At 55.2% G+C, this 24837-nt stretch overlaps 2 protein-coding genes across 4 annotated transcripts; both read right to left on the bottom strand.

Moving 5' to 3' along the window:
• Positions 1-30: 30 nt before the first annotated feature.
• Positions 31-8468, bottom strand: FUT2 (fucosyltransferase 2). The gene is made up of 2 exons (XM_043600379.1): positions 8361-8468; positions 31-1134 (listed from the first exon to the last, which is right to left on the bottom strand). The coding sequence occupies exon 2, from the start codon at positions 1130-1132 to the stop codon at positions 107-109; it is 1026 nt and encodes a 341-aa protein (XP_043456314.1). The 5' UTR covers positions 1133-1134; positions 8361-8468; the 3' UTR covers positions 31-106.
• LOC122494869 (galactoside alpha-(1,2)-fucosyltransferase 2-like) lies at positions 5167-24590 on the bottom strand. Of its 3 annotated transcripts, XR_006300288.1 has the most exons (5): positions 20222-21401; positions 9395-9555; positions 8361-8855; positions 6487-6700; positions 5167-5767 (listed from the first exon to the last, which is right to left on the bottom strand). XR_006300288.1 is itself a non-coding variant. In XM_043600381.1 (2 exons), the coding sequence occupies exon 2, from the start codon at positions 21292-21294 to the stop codon at positions 20443-20445; it is 852 nt and encodes a 283-aa protein (XP_043456316.1). In that variant the 5' UTR covers positions 21295-21467; positions 24345-24590; the 3' UTR covers positions 20427-20442. The 3 variants fall into 3 exon arrangements, 1 of the variants encoding a protein (XP_043456316.1); XR_006300287.1 differs by lacking the exon at positions 6487-6700; XM_043600381.1 differs by lacking the exons at positions 5167-5767; positions 6487-6700; positions 8361-8855; positions 9395-9555 and adding an exon at positions 24345-24590 and having other exon boundaries at positions 20427-21467.
• Between the last annotated feature and the right edge of the window lie 247 nt (positions 24591-24837).

The raw sequence follows: 24837 nt of genomic DNA on the forward strand, positions 1-24837 counted from the left end.
GAGGGAAGGGTCCTGGCCCACGGAACAAGACGCCCCTGGGGCCTCGGGCAGCTGGTCTCGGGGGAGCCAGCGAAGGAGGAGGGGGGGTGCCGAAGGCCGGCCACCATCAGTGGTGGAGCAGCGGGGACAGGTCTGCCGAGATCCCAATCCACTCGGGCAGGAAGGCCGCCTCGGGCTTAAAGAGTTTGAGGAACGGGGAGTCCGGGAGGGTGTAATTGGCCAGGTAGATGGTGTCCCCGCCCGCCAGGTAGGCGGCCCAGATCCCGAACGTGCCGATGGTCATGACCGTGTGGTTGCACTGCGTGAGCAGCGCGAAGTCCTTGGCCGGCGACGTCTCCACGCCGTCGCCGGCGAACACGACGTCGCCGCGGGAGGCGTCGATGTTCTCGCGGCACCAGGCCATGCCGTTGCTGGTGACCACGAAGACCGGGGCGCGGTGGCGGGCCCGGAACCAGCCCAGGGCCCGCTCCAGGTACCCGCGGTCGGCGACCACGCCCTTCCACACGCGGGGCATGACGTGCACGTAGTCGCCGCGGCGCACGTGGACGCCCACGAAGGTGCCCGGCCGCCGCCCGCCCACCCGCAGCCGCCGCAGAAACGCCTGGGCCTCCTCCCGCACGTGGTCGTGCAGGGTGAACTCGCGCCGGATCTCGTCGCGCACGTGGTGGTAGAAGGTCCAGGAGCAGGGGTAGCCGGTGAGGCGCACGTACTCGCCCGCGATGTGGCGGTGGCGGTCCTCCATCCAGTCGTTCAGGGGGTAGTTCCGCCAGGGGATCCTGCCGGCCGCGCTGTGGTGCAGGACGGGGAGGCTGATCCGGAAGATGGGCGCCAGCGCGCGGTGCATCTCGGCCGGGATGAAGGCGGGCCGCCCGTTCATCTTGGCCAGGGCGTACAGGGTGGCGTACTCCCCCATCTGGTTCCCCAGGCGCCCTTGGGCGTTGATGGTGAACATGCCGCCCCGGGGCCGGGGCGTGGTCGAGTTTTCCGCGGGCGCCCACACCAGCGTCTCAAACTGCCAGCTGGGGCGAATCTTCGCGAGCCGCTGCTGCAGGTGAAATATGGTCGAGGCCGTGAAGACGAAGAGGAGGATATGGCCCATGGAGAAGAAGAAGGGCGCCTGGACGCTGAACATGGCTGTCGGGGAAGGGAGAGCCGGGGATGTTAGGCCAGGGGGTGACGGCCCCGGAGGGGTGCGCGCAGACACGCGGGGGGTGGGGGGAGGGTGCGTGCAGGGGGGGTGGTTCACTCTGTGTGTAGATGAGCGTGAGTGCTCAGTTACGTGTATGGGGGCAGGTCTCGGGAGCGTGTTTCCATCGGGTTCATTCGTTCCTGCTTATCTGGGTCGAAAGGAGTAGGCCGTGTGCATTCACCCGAGTATGCATACGAGTATCTATACGTTGTGCACACATACGGGTGTGTGTGAATTTGTGTGCATGCAAGGGACAGGTGTGCGTTGTGTTGTGTGAGTGTGTATATGCTATGTACATATAGGGTGTGTAATATATATACAGTGTGTGTGTGTATATATATATACACAGTGTATACATATATACATATATGTATATATGTAATATATATACAGTGTATATGTATACATATATATGTGTATATATATGTATATATATACATATATACACACATATATTTATGCTCACTGTATATATATTACACTGTATATGTATATATATGTATATATATGTATATGTATACATATATACATATATATACAGTGTAATATATATACAGTGAGCATATACACACACACACATAATGTAAATACACGTTGTATGTTTCAATGTGTTTATAGACTGAATATACTTCCATGGGTGTGTATATATGGGCAGGACAAGTGTATAGACCTTCTACCGACCGGGATCTGGTTTCTAGAGATGTCCATTCTTGCATGCCCTGCCTATCCATAGTCCCTTTGAAAGGAAATTGCCCAACCCATCACAAACTCCACCACCTGACCTGCCTGCCCTCGTCGCCACCGCCAACTGAACGGAAGATAAACGCCTGGTTCCACGGTGGCTTTGCCATCTGTTGGCAAAATTGCAACTTGTAAGGCTGGCTCTGAAAGACACGTTGGCCAGGGGCCCCTGGGTGCCTCAGTGGGTTAAGCGTCTGACTCTTGATCCCAGCTCAGGTCATGATCTCACGGTTCGTGAGTTCGAGCCCCCTCATCGGGCTCTGGGGTGACAGTGTGGAGCCTACTTGGGATTTTTTCTCTGCCCCTCCCCTGCTCATAAACTCTCCCCCCCAATAAATAAATAAATAAATACATACATAAATAAAAAGATAAGTTGGCCAATTCTCTCTCTTGAATATTTTTACCTGAAGGTCAGAAGGCAGTTGGCAGGTGAGTGTTTGTTTTTTCTCCCCTCACACCAACTGGGTGTTCAACAATTCACTTCCATTTTGATGTTGCCTTCCTGGACTTGGGATCCGATCCAATGGGTTTAAGAGTTCCGTCTCACTTCATATACCGATGCCAAGTCCTGACCCATTCGTACCTCTGACTGATCAGTTTTGAACTGGGGGGTGCCCACGACTCCCTCCTCAGGTTTGATAATGTGCCAAAATGGCTCACAGAACTCAGAACTCATCTGATTATAAAGGATACAAACGCATAACCGGAGAAGAAGTACATAAGGTAAGATCCGGAAGGGCCTTCTGCCGTCCCCATGGAGGTGAGGTGGGCCGCCTTCCTGGCTCTTGGGTGGGCCTGCCAAACTCAGAGCCTCTCTGAAACCCATTGGTTAGGGGTTTTATGGAAGTTTCACTATGGAGGCATGCAGTGGTTCGAAGAGGGACGCGGTGAATCAGGCTCTTGGCCTGGGACCCTCTAGAACTAAAATAAGGCCCAGACGGGACAGGGGTTTGGAGATACGGTTATGGAGCGTAAGCAAAAGAGCTGAAAGGAAAGGAAAGCAGGGAGTGAGCTGGTTCTGACTCCCCATTATGACTGGACAGGAAGGAAAAGGAGAACAAGCATTGCTCCAGATTATCACGGTTAACGCCTTATTGTCGCTGAAGATTGCCCCTAGAAGTGATTGATGGGCTTTGCCATTCTGCAGTCTAGCTCGAACCGCACCCGCAGCCTGTTGCCACAGTGGAAGTCCAGGTTTGGTCACTGATCAACTTTGGGCTTGGAATCGCGGGAATGGGGATATATGGGAGGAGTCAAAGGAATGAAGCGCCTTCTGGTCCCCCAGCTCTCCCAGAGACTTCCCTCTCCCTCCCCTGTGAATATGAGGTTCCCACCCACTCTTTTTAAAACTCTTCCTCATGAGCAGGCTTTCATCAGAGCATATCCTGGAGACTCTGCACAAAGGTAGATTAGATATGAAAGGTTTCTGGTTGGTTTGGTCCACGGCTTGTGTTCCTTGGTCAATACTGAAGCAAGTGGCCATTAAGAAGAGAACACTGGGGGGAAATCAAGCAGGGTGTGACCTGGTTGGAACTGGGAAGGTGCCAGAAGCTATGTAGATATGGTCCTTTATGGTTAATTATATATAGCTGATAAAAGTTGGCACTGGACCTAATGTAGCAATATCCCTGTTTCTTAACCGCTGCTACCCTCATAGCCCATTAAGATGATATGCATTATCTTTCTCTCTTAATGTTTTTATTTATTTTTGAGACAGAGAGAGACAGAGCATGAGCAGGGGAGGGGCAGAGAGTGGGGGAGACACAGAATCCGAAGCAGGCTCCAGGCTCTGAGCTGTCAACACGGAGCCCGACGCGGAGCTCGAACTCACGGACTGTGAGATCATGACCTTTGCTGAAGTCGGACGCTTAACCGACTGAGCCACCCAGGCGCCCCATACGCATTATCTTTCTAGAAGAAAGTCAGGCTTGCCAACTAGATGCCTGGATTTGGGTTGAACCAACTCAGGTGGGGGTCTGTCTGGGCCCCTTGGGTCACCGGATGTTGCGCCTAGCCAGAAATGGACTCCTGGATGATACAATCTCCTCTGGCCCCCTTCAACTTGAAAGGCAAGGAGCCAGGGAGGCTGGGTTTACTGACTAAGGTTCATTGCACAGCTCCGCAGATGCTCAGTCTTACTGCTCAAAAGTTCCGGATCAGGCCCCTTCCTCATTGCCACCAAGTGTAAATAAAGCCTCTGTTCCCTAAGCCCAACACGGACTAGGCTTCACACAGTGACAGAGGGGACGCATGACTCAGTGGACACACTCTGATCACAGGCTGTTGACGGCAGGCTCCCACGCTCATTAGCTGTGTGACTCTGGGAAGCAACTTCACCTTTCTGACCATTAAAACAGTACCTTTTGATCTTATCACATACAGGGGGCGCCTGGGTGGCTCAGTCGGTTAAGCATCCAACTCTTAATTTCAGCTCAGGTCACGATCTCACGGTTTTCGGGAGTTCGAGCCCCACGTCGGGCTCTGTGTGGACGGTGCAGAGCCCGTTTGGGATTCTCTCTCTGCCCCTCCCCCCTGCTCTTGCTGTTTCCATCTCTCTCAAAATAAATACATAAACTGATTTAAACAGTTTTTGAAAGATGATCACATTCAAAGCAAAGAGCCCTGCTCTGTGCAGCTGACATGGGAACAGACCTACAAGAGGAATGAATTTCATCCAGAGGTTGTGAATTCTGGGATGAGCTAGGGTGACCTCATACCATCAGATGTAGATATGGTGGCTTGAGCTGACGGTGGGGGCTGTCCCTCTGAGGAGTGGGTGAGTGTGTGTGATTCTACTTGCCCTGGTTAATGTTTGATTTTTTTTAAATTTCTGGGTTAAAAAAAAATTTTAATGTTTATTTGTTTTTGAGACAGAGAGAGACAGAGCATGAGCAGGGGAGGAGCAGAGAGAGAGGGAGACACAGAATCCGAAGCAGGCTCCAGGCTCTGAGCCGTCAGCACAGAGCCCGACGCGGGGCTCAAACTTGCGGACTGTGAGATCATGACCTGAGCCGAAGTCGGACGCTCAACCAACTGAGCCACCCAGGCGCCCCCATTTCTGTGGGTTTTTTTTTTTTTAGTGTTTATTTATTTTAAGAGACAGAGAGAGAATGAGAGCGAGCAGGAGAGGGGCGGAGAGAGAGAGGGTGAGAGAGAATCCCAAGCAGGCTCCACGCTGTGAGGGCAGCGCCTGACACGGGGCTCAAACCCGTGAGATCATGACCTGAGCCAAAATCAAGAGTCCCACGCTTAGTCAGTTGAGCCACCCAGGCACCCCTGATTTTTTTTTTTTTTAATGGAGTTGGGGGTATGAGATGAAGCATACGTGTGATGGCAGTCAAGGGGTAGACTGTATGAAGGTAGTACATTTTTGCCCACTCAACCCATAGACCTTGTGTGCCATGCGTTGGGTTGTGTCTGTCTCCATAAGGCATACTGGAATCCTAACTCCTGATACTGCAGAATATGGACCTTACGTGGACACAGGGTCTTTACAGAAGTGACCGAGTTACAATGAGGTCATCCTAAGGTGGGCCGTAATCCAATAGCAATGGTGTCTTTATTTAAAAAAAAAAAAAAAAAAAGCAAAACACAGCCAGTAGGGCATCATCTGACTTTGATCCAAGGCGGCCCTTGTGTGGGCATGGGCGCGGGCTCAAGAGACGCGTCTGTATCCAGCAGAGTCTCTCCCTTGGGGATTTGAAGTTAGAAACACAGGGAGGGTGGCTGGTTGGTTGTGGGCCCCACAGCTGAAGGGCCTGTGAGAGCCCACGTGCAGCCATGTTGAGCCATATCCAAGAGGGACCAGAGAAACCCATGAGCACAATGAACTGGACCCTGAGATGAAAAAGGTTGAGGGAGAGATGGAAAGCATCACTGTGCCCCCTTGATGGCTCCCTGGCTCCGGTTTCGTCAAGGCCACTGGCCCTTACATTCCTGTCCAGATCCCAACCAGATTCCTCGAGACCCGGCCCTGACTCTGGGGTAGAAGGAACTCTCTGGGGACTGGGAAGCAGGAGGAAGCTGGGGACAGAGGGGACACCCAAGGTAGGAGGAGGGAGAGTGGCCTTGTGCCTTCTTCCCACTTCTTCTGGGTGCTTCTCTCTTCCTTTCTCCAAGTAGCTTGTGAGCCTTTGAAGAGCTCCTCTGTCTGGTTGCGAATTTGCCAAGCACGGGACATGGGAAAAACGCGGGCCCAGGGAAATGCTTGTGGGGAGGCAGGATGGAAAGAGGGAGGGAAGAGAGAAGGAAAGAAGGAGGGAAGAAAGGAAGGAAGGAAGGGAGGATGGAAGGGAGGAAGGAAGGGAGGAGGGAAGAGACAGATGTGGAAAGAGACCGGAAAAGAAAAAGACAGGGACAGAAAGAACTGGAGAGAAATACAGGGACAGAGCCAGAGAGAGCAGGAGGACAGACAGACAAGGAGAGACGGAGACACAGAGAGAAAGACGGAGGCAGGGAGAAAGAGACAGACAGGAATAGAAAACCACAGGAGCGACGGAGAGAGGGAGAGGCAGGAGAGAGAGAAAAGGATCTGCAGCACTCAGTGCAGCTCTGACCTCTGTCCCAATTCTGTGCCTCCAAGTGAGTCACTCTCGGGATCATTCAGACCCGGTCTCTTGGTCTCAGACACAGCTCCATGAAGGAAGGAAGGGACAGGGTCGCTCTGATTCCCTCTCTGTCCCCCGCAGCCCTCGGAAACAGGGCTGGACACACAGTAGGTGCTCGGGAAATGTGTGTAGAAGGAACGTGGGCCTCCACCTGTCAAGGATGCTGGGAGAATGACCATCAGGATCACACCGCTTCGTCTCTGGGCTGGCCCTGAGTGTGCCCTCGAAATTTGCTTCCCTCAGACAGAAAGACAATAAGGCCAGCTTTGTTTGGGTGAAAAGGAAGGCAGAATGTTCTAGAACGGTGGCTGCCGTCTCTCAGCTTCCTTGGTGGTTCCCTCCTTCCTCACTCGGGACGGGGGATCGAGCCCCACCTCCCGCTCCATGCTGGAGCCTGCTTAAGGTTCTCTCTCCCTCCCTCTGCCCCTCTCTGCCCCTCTGGCTCTCTCAAAAAAAAAAAAAAAAGAGGCTCAGAGACTAGCCAGAGAAGGGCCTGGGGGACAAGCCCGGGCCAGGGCTGGGACGGGGAGCTGGGCACAGGGAGACAGGGAGAGCAGCTGGCCCCTCTGATATCTGTGGTGAGAGTTTGGGGAATGCCAGCAGCCAGCTTCTGGAAAGTGGGATCCCAGGGGGATCGGAAAGTCCGTCTCTGGGTCTGTCCTCAGTCCCTGTGTCTGTCCTCAGTCCCTGTACCGGCATCAGGCCCTTCAGGCCATCATCCAAGGAGGGAGGGGCAAGAGGAAAGGTCAAGAGTCCTTCTCCATCCGTTTGGAGGCAGGAGGATTGGAGAACAGAAGGAGCCCCAACTTCGAAGGAGCCGCCCAGCCTGCGGGTCCCTCGGGAAAATGGGGCCACTGCTACCTGTCCAGAAGGCCTTTTAAGGGCTCTCTCTGGCTCTCTCACCCCAGGCTACGCCTGGCCCACTGCGTCCTCTCCCCTCTGGAGCCTGGCCCCTGGTGCCAAGCCTTCCCCCATCTGTCCCCACACCCAGAGCTGGCCTTGCGCCTCCCCAGCTCACCGCCCTCCCAGGGCTTTCCACCTCCACCCAGCCAGGCTTCGCCACCAAGAAATAACCTCCCACCAAGAAATAACCTCGTCTCCCCCCACCCCCACCCCACCCCCGAAATTCGCACTGTAAGCACACCTTTGGGGAAGAGCTTGGGGCACAAATGTGAGGCCACCACCTGGAAGTCCTCAACTTGATTCCCAGGACTGGAATGGAAGGGGGGAGGGTGGCTCGGGAGCCAGGGATCCCTGGGGCCACGGTGGGCCTGGAGGTGCCGGCGGCAGCAGCCTCGGGGACCCTGAGGACCCCTGGATCCTGTGGGTGGGTCCTGCGACCCCGAGGTCGCAGGAGGTGGAGGTGGGGGGTGGCGGGGAGAGGCGAACAGGAAACTCTCGCACAGCAGGCCCTGCCCTGCACGGAGATTCTTAGGTAAGCTCCAGGAAACTGGTGACGGGAGGGAGGGAGCTGGTGGCCTGGGGCTGGGGAGGGGAGAGTGGAGGTGATGAGGGAGAGGTGCGGGCTCAGGGGGTCGATCGGCAGGGAAGGAAGGGGAGGGGAGCGGAGCGGGGCGGCGGCTGGGGCTCACGGGGAGATGAGACGACTGGGGTGCTGGGTGCAGAGGAGGTGGGCTCCTGGGCGGCGAGGGGTGGACCCTCTGCTGGCGGAGACCCCGGGGCGGGGGCGGGGCATCCCAGAGGGGAATCCTCGAGTTCAAGTGCGTCCCAGAACTCGGCCCGTGCGCGCGCTCTCGCCAGCGCGCAGCGGGTCGGGGGGAGCCTCTCCCCCTACACCCCCGCCCCACCTCGCCATCTCTCACCTGGTTCCGGCCGCAGGAATCCGGGGGCCGACGACGGGGCTGCTCGGCGAGCAGATCGGGGTGCTCCCTCGTCGGTGATCGACCCTTCACTCAGAAGTCTGAACCTCCCAGCACCCGGGTCCGGAAAACCCCGCCCAGGCTCTACCTGGCCTCCCCGAGCCGTAGGGGGGTGGGGGGTGGGGGGGGTGGCGGGGTTTAGGGAGCCAGGTGTGCCCGGCGCCCCACCTCCCACCCCACGTGACTGCCGGGACGCTGGCCCGGGAGGCCCCTGGGGAGGAGGCCGGCTGAGTCCAGCCCGGCCTGGCTCGTCCGGACTCAGCCCTGCCAGGGTCCTCCCGGGTTTCTTTATTTGGGCCCCAACCGCAGCATTTACGTGGTCTGCTAACCTCCTTCTGTCTTCGCCACCGGGTGAGTTCCGTGCGCTCAGCGGCCTTGTGGTGCAGGCGGAGATTCCAAGGCCCCGAGACGCGAAGTAACTCGCTCAAGGTCACACAGCTAGGAAGTGAGAGGAGCTAGGTTTCGAAACCGGGCTGGCCAGAACCTCGGATACACCCTGGCGAGCACCGACTCTTCTCACTCTCCCTGCTTTCAAAGAAAGATTCTCTTAGGAAATGAAAATCCCCTAAACGTACATCACAGGGCCAGGCTATGCTTGTCTGCGGCCTCCAAAATCAAGTGCAAGATCCGAGGAGGAATTTTCCAGGAGAGGGAGGAGCCCCCAACAGTCCTAACACTGAAAGGCAACAGCTCCTCCGGGCTCCTGAGTGAGTGGACCGGAGGCCCCACCATCCATGGATCTCACCCTCGGCTCCTTCCCTGCAAAAAACGAAAACCATCTGGGGGCGCCTGGATGGCTCAGTCGGTTGAGCGACCAACTTGGACTTCAGCTCCTGATCTCGAGGTTTGCAGTTTGGAGCCAGGTTCGTCGCTGACAGGGGGGAGCCTGCTTGGGATTCTCTCCCTCTCCCCCCCACCCCACCTCTCTGCCCCTCCCTGCTTCATGCTTTCTCTCTCTCAAAATAAATAAAACAAACCTTTAAAAAAATCTGAGTCGGATCAAGCCTCTCGGTGTGATCACCGGTTTTCAGAAAAACAGGAGGATAAAGTCGCCAGTGAATGGACACCGCGAGGGTGCATTGAGCCAAGTCCGGAACGTGGGACGGTCCACAGGACATATGACCCGGCTTCCCCAACACTGGAAGAAAAGGAACAAGCAAAGAGGAGGCTTGTAAGATATGCAAAGCAGATTCTGGGCTCCGAAACATAGAAACAGATTTTTCACCTGTGTGGATCTCCGACAGGATGTTTAAAAGTCACGGGGATGTGGGACACATCTCTATGTAACATTTATCAGCATTTATCCTTAGTCACTAAATGCCGTGGCCACATCAGACAGCCCTTGTGTCAACTAAACCTGCCCCACGGATGCCCAGAATGTCCCCCCTCCCCCCTGCCCCGGGCAATACTCGCAAATTGAGGACAGCTGTTCTACTCCCTCAGGTCTCCTGTTTCAGGACCAGGGGCGGGCTGGGAAATGCTTAACAGCCGGCTCCCTGGGGCAAAAATAATCCCTGGTTGGTAGCATGTGGTGTAAATGGTAAAAATTTCGATGGTATAAATACCACCCCCCTCCCCCACCCCATGGCCAATGTCAAGCAACCAACATCGCATCTTAGAACAGAGACTTGCAGAGAACATTGTTCTCTGATACCCCGCGTACAGACACAATACATGTAAATAACCCCAAGAGACAGATGATAGGAAAACCTACGAAAATAATCCGGGCAGGAGGAATTTCGAGCTTTGGTTTGATAAAAATGTATTCGATTGTGATACATGCTCAAAAGTGTATTTGTTTTGTTTTGTTTGTTTGTTTTAATTTTTTTTCAACGTTTTTATTTATTTTTGGGACAGAGAGAGACAGAGCATGAACGGGGGAGGGCAGAGAGAGAGGGAGACACAGAATTGGAAACAGGCTCCAGGCTCTGAGCCATCAGCCCAGAGCCCGACGCGGGGCTCGAACTCACGGACCGCGAGATCGTGACCTGGCTGAAGTCGGACATTTAACCGACTGCACCACCCAGGCGCCCCCTGTTTTGTTTTGTTTTGACTAAGAACCAACTTAACCAAAAAAATTCAAACTTAAAAAAAAAATTTTTTTTTTGGATGTTTATTTATCTTGAAGGAGAGATAGAGCATGAGCAGGGGAGGGGCGGAGAGAGAGGGAGACAGAGAATCCGAAGCAGGCTCCAGGCTCTGAGCTGTCAGGGAAGAGCCTGCTTCGGGTCCTCTCCCCTGCTTCCCCCCACCTCTCCCCCACTTGCACTCTCTCTCTCTCTCTCTCTAACATAAATAAACATTAAAAACAAAATTTTTTTAAAAAGTTATGTGTACACTCTATTTTAGTCTATGTTTTTTTTTTTGTTTTTAGAGAGAGAACACTTTTTTTTAATGTTTCTTTTGAGAGAGAGAGAGCGAGTGAGCAGGGCAGGTGCAGAGAGAGGGAGACAGAGAGGATCCCAAGCAGGCTCCACACTGTCAGCACAGAGCCCGATGCGGGGCTCGAGCCCACGAGCCTCGAACCCTGAGGCACCCGGGGGCCGCTTGTATGATTAGTTCTATGAAATTTCCAGAGTAGGCAAATTCACAAGCAGATTCGTTGCCGGGGGGGTTGGGGAGGGGGAAATAGTGATTCCTGATGGCTCACACATGCCTGAGCCTGGCCTGTCCCAGGAGCCTCCGTTTATGTTCCTCCCACACTGCCCCTAGGCCCAGGTCCCAGCATCCCCTGTGTCTTGCTGTGACCTCAGACCCCAAGGCTCAGAAAGCCAAAGAGAGGGGTGCCCGGGTGGCTCAGTCGGTTGAGCGTCCGATGTCGGCTCAGGTCATGATCTCACGATTTGTGGGTTCGAGCCCCACGTCGGGCTCTGTGCTGACAGCTCGGAGCCTAGAGCCTGCTTCCAATTCTGTGTCTCCCTCTCTCTCTCCCCCTACCCCCCCCCCCCCCCCCCCCCCGCTCATGCTCTGCCTCTCCCTCTCTCTCAAGAATAAATACACATTAAAATAGTGGTAATAATAATAATCATAATAAATAATAATAATAAAGAAAGCCAAAGAGAAAAACCCAAGGTCACACACAGAAGGTGACACAGACACAGTTTGTAATCAAGTCACTGGCTCCCAAACCCCTGGGGCACCCTTCCCCAGCCAACTCCTTTGCAAGCTGGGGACCAAGTTCAGGCTGACACTTCCTGAGCCACCAGGAACCCCCATAATCCTCTGTTCCTGGTCCCTCCCCAGGACATACTTTTACGTTCATTTTGCACCTTGAATAGTAATGAGACTAAAAATATCTGTAATGGCTGTAGGTCCCCTCAGGGCAGGAACTCTATCGATGTTCATTATTGCTCTACAACCATAACCTACTTAGTCCTTCCAACTGTGTGAGGTGATCCCTAGCAGCTGAGGCCCAGAGAGGTGCAATCACTTGCCCGAAGCCACCCAGCCTGGAAGTGGCAGAACCGGGATTTAAATCCTGAAGCCGAAGCCTTTTTGTCTGTTTGTTTTGGCAGGCAGGCAATGACCGGTGACAGTGACTCTAACCCCCTCTGTCGTGGGTACCAATTGTAGACAAGATCCTGCACAAATACCTGCCACATTTCCGTAAACACTGATACACGTCCCCTTGGCATCCAGCCAACATGCCCTGAGGAAGCCCAGCTTGTCCTGCGGGAGACAGGCCACACAGAGGATGGCCGACAGTCCCAACCAAGTTCCCTGCGGAGCGCAGCCCTATGAGAGACCTCAGACGTCACACAGAGCGGCGAAACACCCAGGCGATCCACGCAATCGTGACAAATAATGAATTCGGCACTTAACGCCATTACATTTGGGGGACGGCTTGTTACGCAGCATTAGCTGACTGAAACACTTCCCGTTAAGGTGACAGTTCCCTGAGAGCAGGAACCATGTCTGTTTTGCTCCCTCGTGGGTCCCCACTGTCTAGAACGTCTCCTGGAAGATAGTAGGTGCTCTATACATATTTGTGGAAGGAAGGAAGGAAGGAAGGAAGGAAGGAAGGAAGGAAGGAAGGAAGGAAGGGAGGGAGGAAGGAAGGAAAGAAGGAAGGGAGGAAGGGAGGAAGGGAGGGAGGGAGGAAGGGGTTTTCAGACCTCCATCTCCTGGGATGATGTCTATGAGACGTAGGTGCAGCTGACGACTGCCCACCAGCCTTTATGCATATGATAAAGTGTTGGTGGGGGTACGTCTACCTCATTCCATGACCAGGACCGGGGATGCCAGAATGAGGAGGAATCTTTGTTACCTGGCCAAGAATGTTCCTGCACCCCTGTGACTTTGGAACATTTTGCCAGACCTCTATGTAGGTAAACAGCTTGCTGATGAGTATCTGAGTCCGGGATGTGTTGTGGTTATTAACCGCGGGGTTAGAGGGGCCCCGGGCTGCATGTGGGATTTGTGGACGGGGCGCTTGTGGTGACCACACACAAAGGGGCATGGGGATTGCAGAGGGGAGGGTGAAACGCTGAAGCTCCCCCCACCTCCCGCCATCCATGGGCTCCGCATCAGTCAGGAGACACTCAGTGTAAGCTAAAGGGCGATTTCAAACCTTCTTCCAGCTCCCCGTGAGGGCTCTGAGCGGCTCCCACCATTTAGGTTACCTGTGGCCTCTGCCATCAGACTGGGAGCCCTGTGGGGTGGAAACCAGGGCCAGGCCACCCCTAAGCTTTTCCCCGGGGCACAAAAAGAGGTGTTGGTAGGGGTACCTGGGTGGCTCAGTCAGTTAAGCGTCCGACTCTGATCTCAGGGTCGTGAGTTCAAGCCCCGCGTCGGTGGTGAGCCTACTTAAAAAAATACATAAATAAAAGGGGGCGTTGGTGGAATTTCTTCAAAACATGTTATGGAATTGAAATTCAACAACACGCACAAAAGCAGACAGGCCAGTACAACAAAGCCCCAAGCACCCAGCAGTCAGTTTTCAACTTGTGTTGCCGGCCTCCCTTGGTCTGTAGCTCAACTGGGCCTTCTCATTCCATCCCTGAACATTTCAGGCTGTTCCTCTGACTGGTAAGAAGACTTAAAAATGAGGGGTGCCTGGGTGGCTCAGTCAGTGAAGCGTCCGACTTCGGCTCAGGTCATGATCTCGCGGTTCTTGAGTTCGAGCCCCGCCTCGGGCTCTGTGCTGACGGCCCAGAGCCTGGAGCCTGCTTCCGATTCTGCGTCTCCCTCTCTCTCTGCCCCTAACCCACTCACGCTCTGTCTCTCTCTCTCAAAAATAAATAAACATTAAAAAATTTTTAAATTAATTAATTAAATAAAAATTTAAGTGTAGAACAAACACCATGCTGTTACCAGCCCTACAATTAAGTCATTTCTGAATATCATAATATCCAAATTATAATTTCCCTGATGGTCTCAAAGCTTTTTTCTTTCCTCCTCTTCTTCTTCTTCTTCTTCCTCCTCCTCCTCCTCCTTTTATTTTATTTTTTATTTTTTTAATGTTTTCTTATTCTTTTTTTTTTATTGGAGGGGGCACCTGGATTAATGTTTACTTACTCTTTTTTTTTTTTAATTTTTTTTTCAACGTTTATTTTTTTGGGGGACAGAGAGAGACAGAGCATGAACGGGGGAGGGGCAGAGAGAGAGGGAGACACAGAATCGGAAACAGGCCCCAGGCTCCGAGCCATCAGCCCAGAGCCTGACGCGGGGCTCGAACTCACGGACCGCGAGATAGTGACCTGGCTGAAGTCGGACGCTCAACCGACTGCGCCACCCAGGCGCCCCAATGTTTACTTACTCTTGAGAGAGAGAGAGAGAGAGAGAGCACGAGCAGGGGAGGGGAAGAGAGAGAGAGGGAGACGCAGAATCTGAAACAGGCTCCAGGCTCCGAGCTGTCAGCACCACGGAGCCTGATGTGGGGCTCGAACTCATGATCTGTGAGATCATGAGCTGAGAGGATGTCAGACGCTTAACCCCCTGAGCCACCCAGGCGCCCCTTTCTTCCTCTTCCTTTTAACCACCACAAATACACCCTCATGCAAAAGTGGAAATCCATGGGTCCCTGCTCTGGAGCCCCCCCCCCCGCCCCGCCCCGGGATGGCACCCTTTCCCTTGTGTGTGGTAACAGCTAACAGTCACTGTGCATGTCGCTGGGCCGGGCATGGTTGATCTTTTAATCACAGTTTGGTTGAGCTCTAATTCTCAAACTATAAAATGTAAAGCAGACAAATCACTTGACATATGCGCTTCGGTGGCTTGTATTCGGTGGCCTTACGGATCAGTGGCTTGTAAACCAGAGTGGCTGTAGAGTTGTGCACACATCCCCACTATCATTCTAGAACGAATTCATCCCCCCAAAAGGAAGCCTGCACCCATTAGCGCTCACTAGCCATTGCCTCTCAACCCCCAGCCCCAGACAACCGCCAGTCTGCTTTCTGTCTCTGTGGAGTTGCCTTTTCTGGACATTTCATACAGTATGTGGTTGATTGGCCCGCTACGGTTTTATTGATTTATTTAATATTTTATAAAATGTAATATACATATAATATATATCATATATATTTTTTACAAATATATATATAGTATATATAAATATATATATTTCAAATTTATTTATTTATTGTGAGAGTGGAGGCAGGGAGAGAGGAGCATGGGGGAGGAGAGAGAATCCCAAGCAGGCTCTATGCTGTCAGCACAGAGCCCGATGCGGGGTTCGAACCCACGAACTATGAGATCATGACCTGAGCCGAAATCAAGAGTCAGACACTTAACTGACTGAGCCTTGCAGGCACCCCCACCCCCACCCGTGCTCCGGCCAGGTACTGTTTCAATCCTCAGAGAGGTGAAGTCCTTTGCCAAGGGTCACACAGCCAGCGGGTGTGGGAGCCTGACATCCTCAGCCTGCGGCCAGAGCACTTAACCACTGAGCTATGCGTCCCCTCCGAGTCACTACGTGTAACACATTCCAAGTTGGGAACAGAGGCTTTATTTTCGATGGCGATGAGAAAGTGGTCTGATCTCCAGCCTGTGGGCCATAAGGCTGGGAATCTCAGGGGCATTAGCTGAGCTGTGAAGTGAACCTTAGTCTGCAACCCCCCACCCCCACCCTGGTCCTTGCATTTGAGTCCCAGGCTGCCAGAGGGGAAGGTGACACCCGGGAGTCCATTTCTGGTTGGGCTCAACCCCTGGCCCTGTGACCCAAGGCGCCCAGACCCGCAGCTGGGTTGGCTCAACTCAGGTATAGGCGTCTGGTTGATAAGCCTGAGTTCCTTCTGCAAAGACAGCTTTCTGGGCTCTGAGGGTTTCGGGGACAGTAGACGACAAGCAGGGATGTTGGTGCTAGGTCGCCCCCTGTGGTGTGCCTGTATAGCCTCTACCCGCTTCCCGCATTCAACCAGGTCACACCCTGCTTGACTCACCCCCCAGTGCTCTCCCCTTATGGCCACTGGGTTCTGTGATCTGACCGGGAACACCGGTCCTGGGCCACGGCAGCCTGTGTCTCCAATCTGCTGGTGCACGCAGTGAGGGGCCTGGCACCAGCTCGTGCTTGTCCAAGCCATTCAATAAATAGACCGGAAGCACCGTATCCGTTTCCCAAGGGTGCTGTTAACCACACACTGTGTGCCTTTCAACAATGGAAAATCATTCCCTCCCAGTCAGAGGCTAGAAGCTGATCTCTGCCTCCGTCATCACATGGCGCTGTCCCCTCCTGTGTCGGTGTCACCTGCCACGTCCGGAGGCAGGGCCCCCACCCTACCCCAGCGTGACCTCATCTTAACTAATTTATCTGCAAAGATCCTAATGTCCAAAGAAGGGCACATCCGGAGATCCTGGGCGGAAGGCTTTCCGCCCACCCTTCTGGGGGACACAATTCGACCCGTAACAAACACATACTGCGTGCTCCGTGCTGTTTGGGGTACTGGGCTTGCTGGCCCCTGCCCTGGGCTTCCCCCCATCCCCTGTGGTGGGGACAAGGTGGGAGGTCTTTGAGCTCAGGGAGGAGCTCAGCAAATATTTGTTGATTGAATTTGTGCCACTTATGGTTGACAGCTCACCAGTTTCTGCTTTGGCCCTTACGAACTAAAAGTCATTTATTTCCTTTTCCAAACAAGGGAACAGAGCTGGGTCCCCTTAGCATTTAGGTGAAACAGATGCAACTTGGAGTCTTGCTACCCAGCTCCCCGGAAGCAGAAGCGGAAGCGAGCTGCGTCTGTTCTGCCTCCCAGCAGGGCTCCTTCCCAGCAGAGACGACCCCACCCGGGAGCTAATGCCGGAGGGTGGCTGGGAGGATGGATCCTCCGAATCTGCCCCCAGTGCCAACATCGTCCCCAGGGTGTTCGAGAGAAGAGATAGGTGGGAAGCGGGCGCCCGGCCGCCTGTGGCTTTCCTCTGGGTCCCCGAAGTGAAGCCGGCGGGAAATACCACTTCATTGTTTTCTCTTCATCGTTTTCATTATTTTCTTCAGAACCAACTTGATTCCGACTGAGGACAGGTCATCGTGCCACTAAGCCGAGTGACTTCGGCTTCACAGCCGCGTGGGTGTGGGGAGCGCTTTTGTGCGCTAGCAAAATTCTGGAGGCATCGCGCAGGGTCCCAACGCAGAGGGAACAGTCGTGGGGGCAACAGGAGAGGGGGTTCCAAGGACGGTTTACAAAGGTGTGGGGAGGATGTAGGGAAACCGACAAAGAGATGTTACAGCTCCCGGGGCGGGGGCATCGACATGGGGCGCAGTTACCACCCCAGGTCGGCAGGGACGGGCCTGGAGAATAAATACCCCCGGCTTCGCTCTCCTTCCTCCCCTGATTTCTGGACTGTGATCCCACTGGCCTAAGCCAACCGGAGCCACAGGGCGAGGGAGCCCCTGAAACGGTCTTTATTAGCCAGTGGGGACTGCGGCAGCAAAGAACCCCAGACTGGGGGCTGAAACAACACATGCCGCCTGAAGGCTGAAGGTCAGGGCGCCTGCCGCCCCCCCCCCCCCCCCCCCCCCCCCCCCCCGTGCCTGGTGAGAGCGCACTTCCCGATTTGCAGACGGAGAGCCGAGCAAGATCATCTTTCTCGCGTCTCTTTCTTACCAGGGCACCGATCCCGGGGCGTGCCCGAGGGGTTCGGTCGGTTGGTTAGGCGACCGACTTCAGCTCAGGTCATGAGTTCCAGCCCCGCATGGGGCTCTCTCAGGGCAGAGCCAGCTTCAAGTCTGCGGTCTCCCTCTCTCGCTCTCTCCGCCCGTCCCCCGCGTGCTCTCTCTCAAAAGTAAATAAACCTTAAAACAACAACAACAGGGGCATCGATCCTGTTACACCAGGGCTCCCCGGTCATGAACGAATTCTCTCCCCCGCCCCCCCCCAGGCCCCTCCTCCTGACACGAGCACGGTAGGGGGTTAGGGCTTCAACACAGGAACTGGGGAGGGACCCAAACATTCCATCCTCAGCAGGGCGGAGGAGGTTGGAGAGGAGATTTGGAGGAGCGGTAGGAAGGACCCTGGCACAGCCGTATTCTAGTGAAGGGGGACACACGGCCTCCGTTCACTTCTGTACTTTGCAATTGTCGCAGTTGGTAACGGGCCACAGGTCACGGCTGAGATGCCTCTACCCTTCTGGCTTGAGTCTCTCCAAAGGGGACAATTTGGGAAAAGATCCAGACTCCGGTAAATGATCCTGAGGAAGAGGGACTGGCCTTGAGAGAACGGAAGAAACACACGGAATGGGAGGTGCCTGGATGGCTCTGTGGCCTAAGTGTCGGGCTTTGGCTCAGGTCTCGATCTCTCTGTTTGTGAGTTCAAACCCCACATTGGGCTCGCTGCTGTCGGCTCAGAGGAACTCCCTTTGGATCCACTGTCCCCCTCTCTCTGCCCCTCCCCCCGCTCCCTCTCTCAAAAATAAATAAGTAAATAAAAACATTTACAAAAATGAGGGCATCATCCCTTATGACTGGCGTCCTAACGAAGAGGAGGAAATTTGGACACAGACCTGTACAGAGGGGAGACAAAAAGGCAGGGAGAAGACGGTCATGTACAAGTCAGGAACACATCCTCCCTCACGGCCTTAGAAGGAACCAACCAGGGGGCGGCTGGCGGGGCTCAGTGGGTTGAGTGTCCGACTTCGACTCAGGTCATGATCTCGGGGTCCCTGACAGACAGCTCAGAGCCCGGAGCCTGCTTCGGATTCTGTGTCTCCCTCTCTCTCTGCCCCTCCCCTGCTCACAGTCTGTCTCTGTCTCTCAATAATAAATAAACATTAAAAATAAAAGAAAGAAAGAAAAGGAACCAACCAGCTGACCTTGCGGATCGGACTTCCAGCCTCCAGAGCCATCGGACAATCCGTGTCTGTGGTTTAAGCCACGACGTTTGTGGTACTTTGTTATGACGACTCTAGAAAACTAGTGTCACCCCCCCCCCCACCCCCCCCACTGGCTGCCTGCAGTGATCCCCCTGCTCTGGGGGATCCTAACCTGCTGCGGTCCCCTCCCACAGTGCACCTGGGCTGCACTGTGTGATCGATGGAATATGGCAGAAGTGGCCGTGTGCGGCTCGGGCGGGCTGGGCCGTGAAGGCATGGCAGTTTCCACCTTGGTCTCTTGGTTTCTCTCTAGGGAGGAATCCAGCGGCCTTGAGGCTCACACAACCCCACAGAGGCCCACATCTCGAGGATATGACCAAGAGCCAAGAGCCCAGGAAACTTCTAGCCGTGGAAGCCGATCCCCCCGGCCCCAGGAGGACCTTCAGATGACTGGCCTTTGCCGACACCTGGCAGGCAGAACCATCCAGCTACACGGCTCCCGAATTCCTGACCCACACACACTGTACGAGGTGATAAATTACTGTAGTTATTTTAAGCCACTATGTTTTGGAGTAAATTTGCTAAGCAGCAGTAGACGGCTCACATAGAACCTCCCTCCCGGCTCCCCTCCCCTTCCTCTGGAACCTTCTTCAGCTTTTCTTTAGTATCCCCGACCCTCAGCCCCAGACCATGATGCCTCCATCTGGACTGAAGGAAGTAAACTGGGGTCAAAATGGCTCTGGGGAGATACAATGTGATTAATATGTGAAAACAAATCTGTTCAACCTCAGAAGCGTGCTAAGAAATGGGGATTCAGGGGTGCCTGGGTGCCCTGTCAGTTGGGCGTCCGACTTCGGCTCAGGTCACGGTCTCACGGTTTGTGGGTTCGAGCCCCGCGTCGGGCTCTGTGCTGATGGCTCGGAGCCTGGAGCCTGCTTCGGATTCTGTGTCTCCCTCTCTCTCTGCCCCTCCCCTGCTCGTGCCCCATCTCCCTCTCTCTTTCAAAAATAAATAAGCATTAAATATTTTTGTTTTAAAAAATCAATAAACTTTGAAAAAAAAAGATTTTTTTAAATTAATTATTATTATTATTTTTTTTTGCTATCCAGAAAGGAGTGATACACCGATAAAAGATACTGGGATCTCCATACTTCTAAACACGCTGAATACCAGAAAACCCGTATTATGATCATTTCATCCAACTTTTGTCCACACAGGGGTTTCTCAGAGTGGCTTTGGGTCCCGGGAGCGCATTGTGAGGCCCCCACCCCACGCCCACCCCCATTTCCGGGGACTTCTCTGCTCCACCGAGGGCGTCTCCCTGAGATTTACCCTCTCAGATCCTGGCTTCCCTCACATCCTTGCAGGATAAGGCCTCAGGAAACCCAAAGCCCGAATTCTTAGCTGCCCTTGACTTGAGGGCAGGAATGGCTTCACCAAACCAAACCCTCTCAGGAGGTAGGGGCAAAAAAATTTGGGCTTACGCTCAAAATATGTTTCCCTCTTAAAGCAGCACAACGGTTCAGGGGACGCCACGCACGCGCCGGTTAGCGGCCAATACTCACCGCGTGTTTTCAAGGCACCGAATGGACTTGCTGGGTTCTTGCGAGGAGCCGCTGAGGGAAGTCCTGTATTACGTTCTGCACGTGGCCCGCAAAGGCACAGAGAGGTTAAGTCACTTGTTCGAGGCCGCCCAGCTCAGAAGCAGAGCAGCCGGGAGGCAGGCCGTGGGTGCCTGATTCTGGGCCCGCCTGCCGACCCGAGGGCCAGGGAGGCGCGTGCGGGGCTAGGGGCTGTTCTCTCTGGCCTGGCCAAGGTCAGCAGCGATGCCCATCCACTCCGGCAGGAAGGCTGCTTGGGGCTTAAAGATCCAGCGGAAGGGGGAGTGCGGGAGGGTGAAACTGGCCAGGTTGATGGTGTCCCCGCCTGCCAGGTAGGCGGCCCAGATCCCGAACGTGCCCACGGTGATGACGCTGTGGTTGCACTGCGTGAGCAGCGCGAAGTCCTTGGCCGGCGAGGTCTCCACGCCGTCGCCGGCGAACACGACGTCGCCGCGGCAGGCGTCGATGTTCTCGCGGCACCAGGCCATGCCGTTGCTGGCGACCACGAAGACCGGGGCGCGGTGGCGGGCCCGGAACCAGCCCAGGGCCCGCTCCAGGTACCCGCGGTCGGCGACCACGCCCTTCCACACGCGGGGCATGACGTGCACGTAGTCGCCGCGGCGCACGTGGACGCCCACGAAGGTGCCCGGCCGCCGCCCGCCCACCCGCAGCCGCCGCAGAAACGCCTGGGCCTCCTCCCGCACGTGGTCGTGCAGGGTGAACTCGCGCCGGATCTCGTCGCGCACGTGGTGGTAGAAGGTCCAGGAGCAGGGGTAGCCGGTGAGGCGCACGTACTCGCCCGCGATGTGGCGGTGGCGGTCCTCCATCCAGTCGTTCAGGGGGTAGTTCCGCCAGGGGATCCTGCCGGCCGCGCTGTGGTGCAGGACGGGGAGGCTGATCCGGAAGATGGGCGCCAGCGCGCGGTGCATCTCGGCCGGGATGAAGGCGGGCCGCCCGTTCATCTTGGCCAGGGCGTACAGGGTGGCGTACTCCCCCATCTGGTTCCCCAGGCGCCCTTGGGCGTTGATGGTGAACATGCCGCCCCGGGGCAGAGATCTGGGGAGCAGGACGACGCGGCCCGAGTAGGCCCGGGGGCCGGGCACCACGGCCAGGCGCCAGTGGCAGTGGAAGACGGTAGACGCCACGACGACGATGAAGAGGAAGTGGACGGTGGAGAAGGAAGCGCAAGTGGCCCAGGATCTCGCGATGGCTGCAGGGAGGAGGGAGGACCCGGTCAGGACGGGTGGGCAGGCGCACGTGAGTCTCACCCACCCTCCAATGGTTCATTCCTCACACAAGTCATCCCAGCCTGTCTAGCGGGGTCCTGCGCGTCCTGACCAGCTTTCTGTTCTCTTCTGTATCTGCGGTTTCCCTGTGGCCATTCCAGCGGCCACAGCTCAGGAGTCTCATGGGCCCGTGTGGGAGGAAGCCCTGGATTGGGGGGGGGGGGGCACTCTTCATCATCTGGCTTTTGTCCTCCCCTGCTCCAGGCATCCCATCTCTCTCCCCGCCAGCTCCCCTCAAACGTCAGGGTGCTGTGGGTCTTGCCTCAGCTCTCCTCCTCCCACATTCCGAGGCTCCTCACTTTATTAATCTGACCCCTGTGGGAAATCTGAGCACTCCTGGGCCCTCCTCAAATGTCGCTTGTTCAGCGTGGGTCCCCAGCAAGGTCAGCTGGCTCTTCCACAGCAAGGCTAAGTGTGACCTCACATTCCACCGGGGTGTACGAGGAGTGCCCTGCCCACTGCTCTGGTTTCCAAAGGGGGAGCCCTTCTGCTCACGTGCCTCCTGACAACTCTGTCCCAATCCTTATCACACCAGCTGCCAGCTCGGGGCCTGCCTGGGGGGTCCTACATGGAGGACTCAGGTCTCAGGCTCTAGCCAGCTTGTGGGGCTGGCCAGGTCCCAAAGGCAGAGGGGGTGAGCGGAGCCGGGACTAGAGCCTGGGCTACCGGGGAAGAGGGAGCCGCTCAGGACAAAGGTACCCACCAGCCAGGCGTGTGACCCGTGCAACGGCCCACGGCCTGCACTCAAAAGGACCCCGCGCTTCACCTGGCTGGCTCAGTTGGTACAGCGTGCAACTCTTGATCGCGGGGTTGTGAGTGTGAGCCCCGTGTCGGGTGCAGAGTTTACTTGTTTTAAAAAAAACAAACCGGGGGGGGGGGGGGTGCTGCACTTGGTTTAGTGCTCTGGTCTCACCAGCTACAAAATATCAATAAATGTGAACAAGGCCCCCCATGTTTCCACGTTCCACTGGGCTCTGCAAATCAGGCAGCCGGCCCTGCAGCCACCCTCTTCCAGGAATCTCAAGAGCTCCCTCTCCTGGCTTTCTCTCAGCCTGAACAACTAGAAAGCCACAGAAAAACAGCGAATTAAGGCTGCTGCTTCTGTGGTTCCTGCCACACACCAGGCACTGGCCCCAGACTTACCATCTCAGTCCGCAATTCCTTGTTGGCCACTTTCCTCCAGTTGGGTGGCCAACCCCCCACCCGAATTGAACTCATCCGGGGACAAAACATGGCCTGAACTGACCCGCGGCTATTTGTAGACTTTGCTCAATCTGATGTCCGTGTGTTTTGCTACAGAAACAGTAACGTTAGGAGTGGCTGGTTGGCTCAGTCGGTTAAGTGTCTGACCTCGGCTCAGGTCACGATCTCCAGGTTTGTGAGTTCGAGTCCCGCGTCGGGCTCTGCGCTGACAGCTCAGAGCCCGAAGCCTGCTTCGGATTCTGTATCTCCGTCTCTCTTCCCCTCCTCCGCTTTCACTGTCTCTGTCTGTCTCAAAAATCAATACACATTGAAAGAAAGAAAGAAAGAAAGAAAGAAAGAAAGAAAGAAAGAAAGAAAGAGTTGGATTATGGGATGCTGCCCAGATCCCGCAGGGGAGTTACCTAACATACAGTCTAGGGACCCCATTACGGTGCCAACACACAGGTTCTGAAACGTGTCTGGTCTAAAGAGTTTCAGAGTTTCAGAGAGGAAACTGAAAGCCTGTCTTCGCTCATTTAATCCTCTTGATCTCCTGCGAGGAAGGCACACTGTTATGCTCATTTAACAGATGAGGGCACCCTAGCACAGGGAGGTTGAGAAACCTGCTTTAGGGGCGCCTGGGCGGCTTGGACTCTTGGTTTCGGCTCAGGTCGGGATCTCACGGTTGGTGGGTTTGAGCCCCGCATCGGGTTCCGCGCTGGCAGTGGGGAGCCTGCATGGGATTCTCTGTCTCTCTCTCTCTCTCTCTCTCTCTCTCTCTGTCCCTCCCCCCCCCACACACACACACACTCACTCTCTAAATAAATAAATAAATATTTAAATATTTAAAAAAAAGAAAAGAAAAGAAAAAGAAACCTGCTTTAGGTCATGCAGCTAGGAGAGAGGCAGAGCGTGAATCTGAACCCAGGCCGTGTGGCTCAGGAATCTGTGCTGTCAGTTACTGTCCTGGATTTTTCGAGAATTCCTCAGGGAGAGCCCTCAGCCGCACACTCTCAGTCCAGCCAGACGTGGAATGTGACCTGCCTTGCCTTGTGGGGCCTCTGCCGTGTCTGGGCCGCCCAGGTAGGGGCAAAAGATCTCCGCAAGCCCAGAGCTGTGGGTCCCACACTGCTGGGCCGAGTGAGCTGTGCCCTGGGGGTGGGGGTGGGGGTGGGGTTCTGCTTCCTCCTCTCGGGATGAAAGTGCCCAATGCTTGAGGAACCCCTTCTCCTAAATAAATAAATAAATAAATAAATAGGTAAATAAGTAAGTAAGTACTATGAAAACCAAAAGGGAGGAAGAAAGCCTCCCTCCAGGTCACATTACTTTAAGAAACTTCTTGTCCCCGGATGGGGAGGAAAGTAAAATGCGACCTAAACTTCCTGGAATTTTCTCTGGCAGCCAAACTAGCCTTTTGCGCTGGCCTTGCCCTCTGCCCGCGTCGCTCCAGCCCCCACGATGATGCTCGGGTGGCTTGCGGTGTGTCCCCACCGCTTTCGGGTCTCAGCCCGGATGTCCCCTCCGGACCCCCACCCCCCCACCCCCACCTCCCTGCTCGCTTTTGTTCCGCAGCGCTCGCCACCTTCCTCGCCACCTTCCGCCATCCTCTGGAGCAGAATTACTTACTACTTGCCCGAAGCGATCGCTCTTCTCTCTGGACTGTAAGCCTGGCTGACAAGGGCGGGGAGGTTTGTAGGAGTTCGCGGAGGTAGCTTCAGCGGGGTGTCTGCACACAGGGGGGACTCTGGGGCGCACTTGCGGGATGGATTCGTGCAGTGATGTTACCCTGTCGCTCACACCGCCGTCCCAGAACCGGTATGCGCCCTGTGATCTAGGGGTGTCTCTGCCCCCGATCTCCTTCTCTCGCGGTTAACTGCTCCTCCGGGCTTAATTTCAAATCCGATGTCCTTGTCCTGGCTCCCGACTCGTGCAGGCGGGTGAGGGCCACCCGGAACGAGAATCACACAGCCCCTTGGCTGTGCTCTCCCGACCCCAGGACAGGGTCCCGCCAGCGGACCCCCAAATCCCTGTCAGGGTCGGGTCCTCGTGGCACCGAAACGAAGGCACTCAAGGGCGCGGCAGCAAATATCTGTGCCCTACCCTCTCGAGACT

This window comes from Prionailurus bengalensis, chromosome E2 (genome assembly GCF_016509475.1).
Source record: "Prionailurus bengalensis isolate Pbe53 chromosome E2, Fcat_Pben_1.1_paternal_pri, whole genome shotgun sequence".
In the NCBI taxonomy this organism is placed as follows: domain Eukaryota; kingdom Metazoa; phylum Chordata; class Mammalia; order Carnivora; family Felidae; genus Prionailurus; species Prionailurus bengalensis.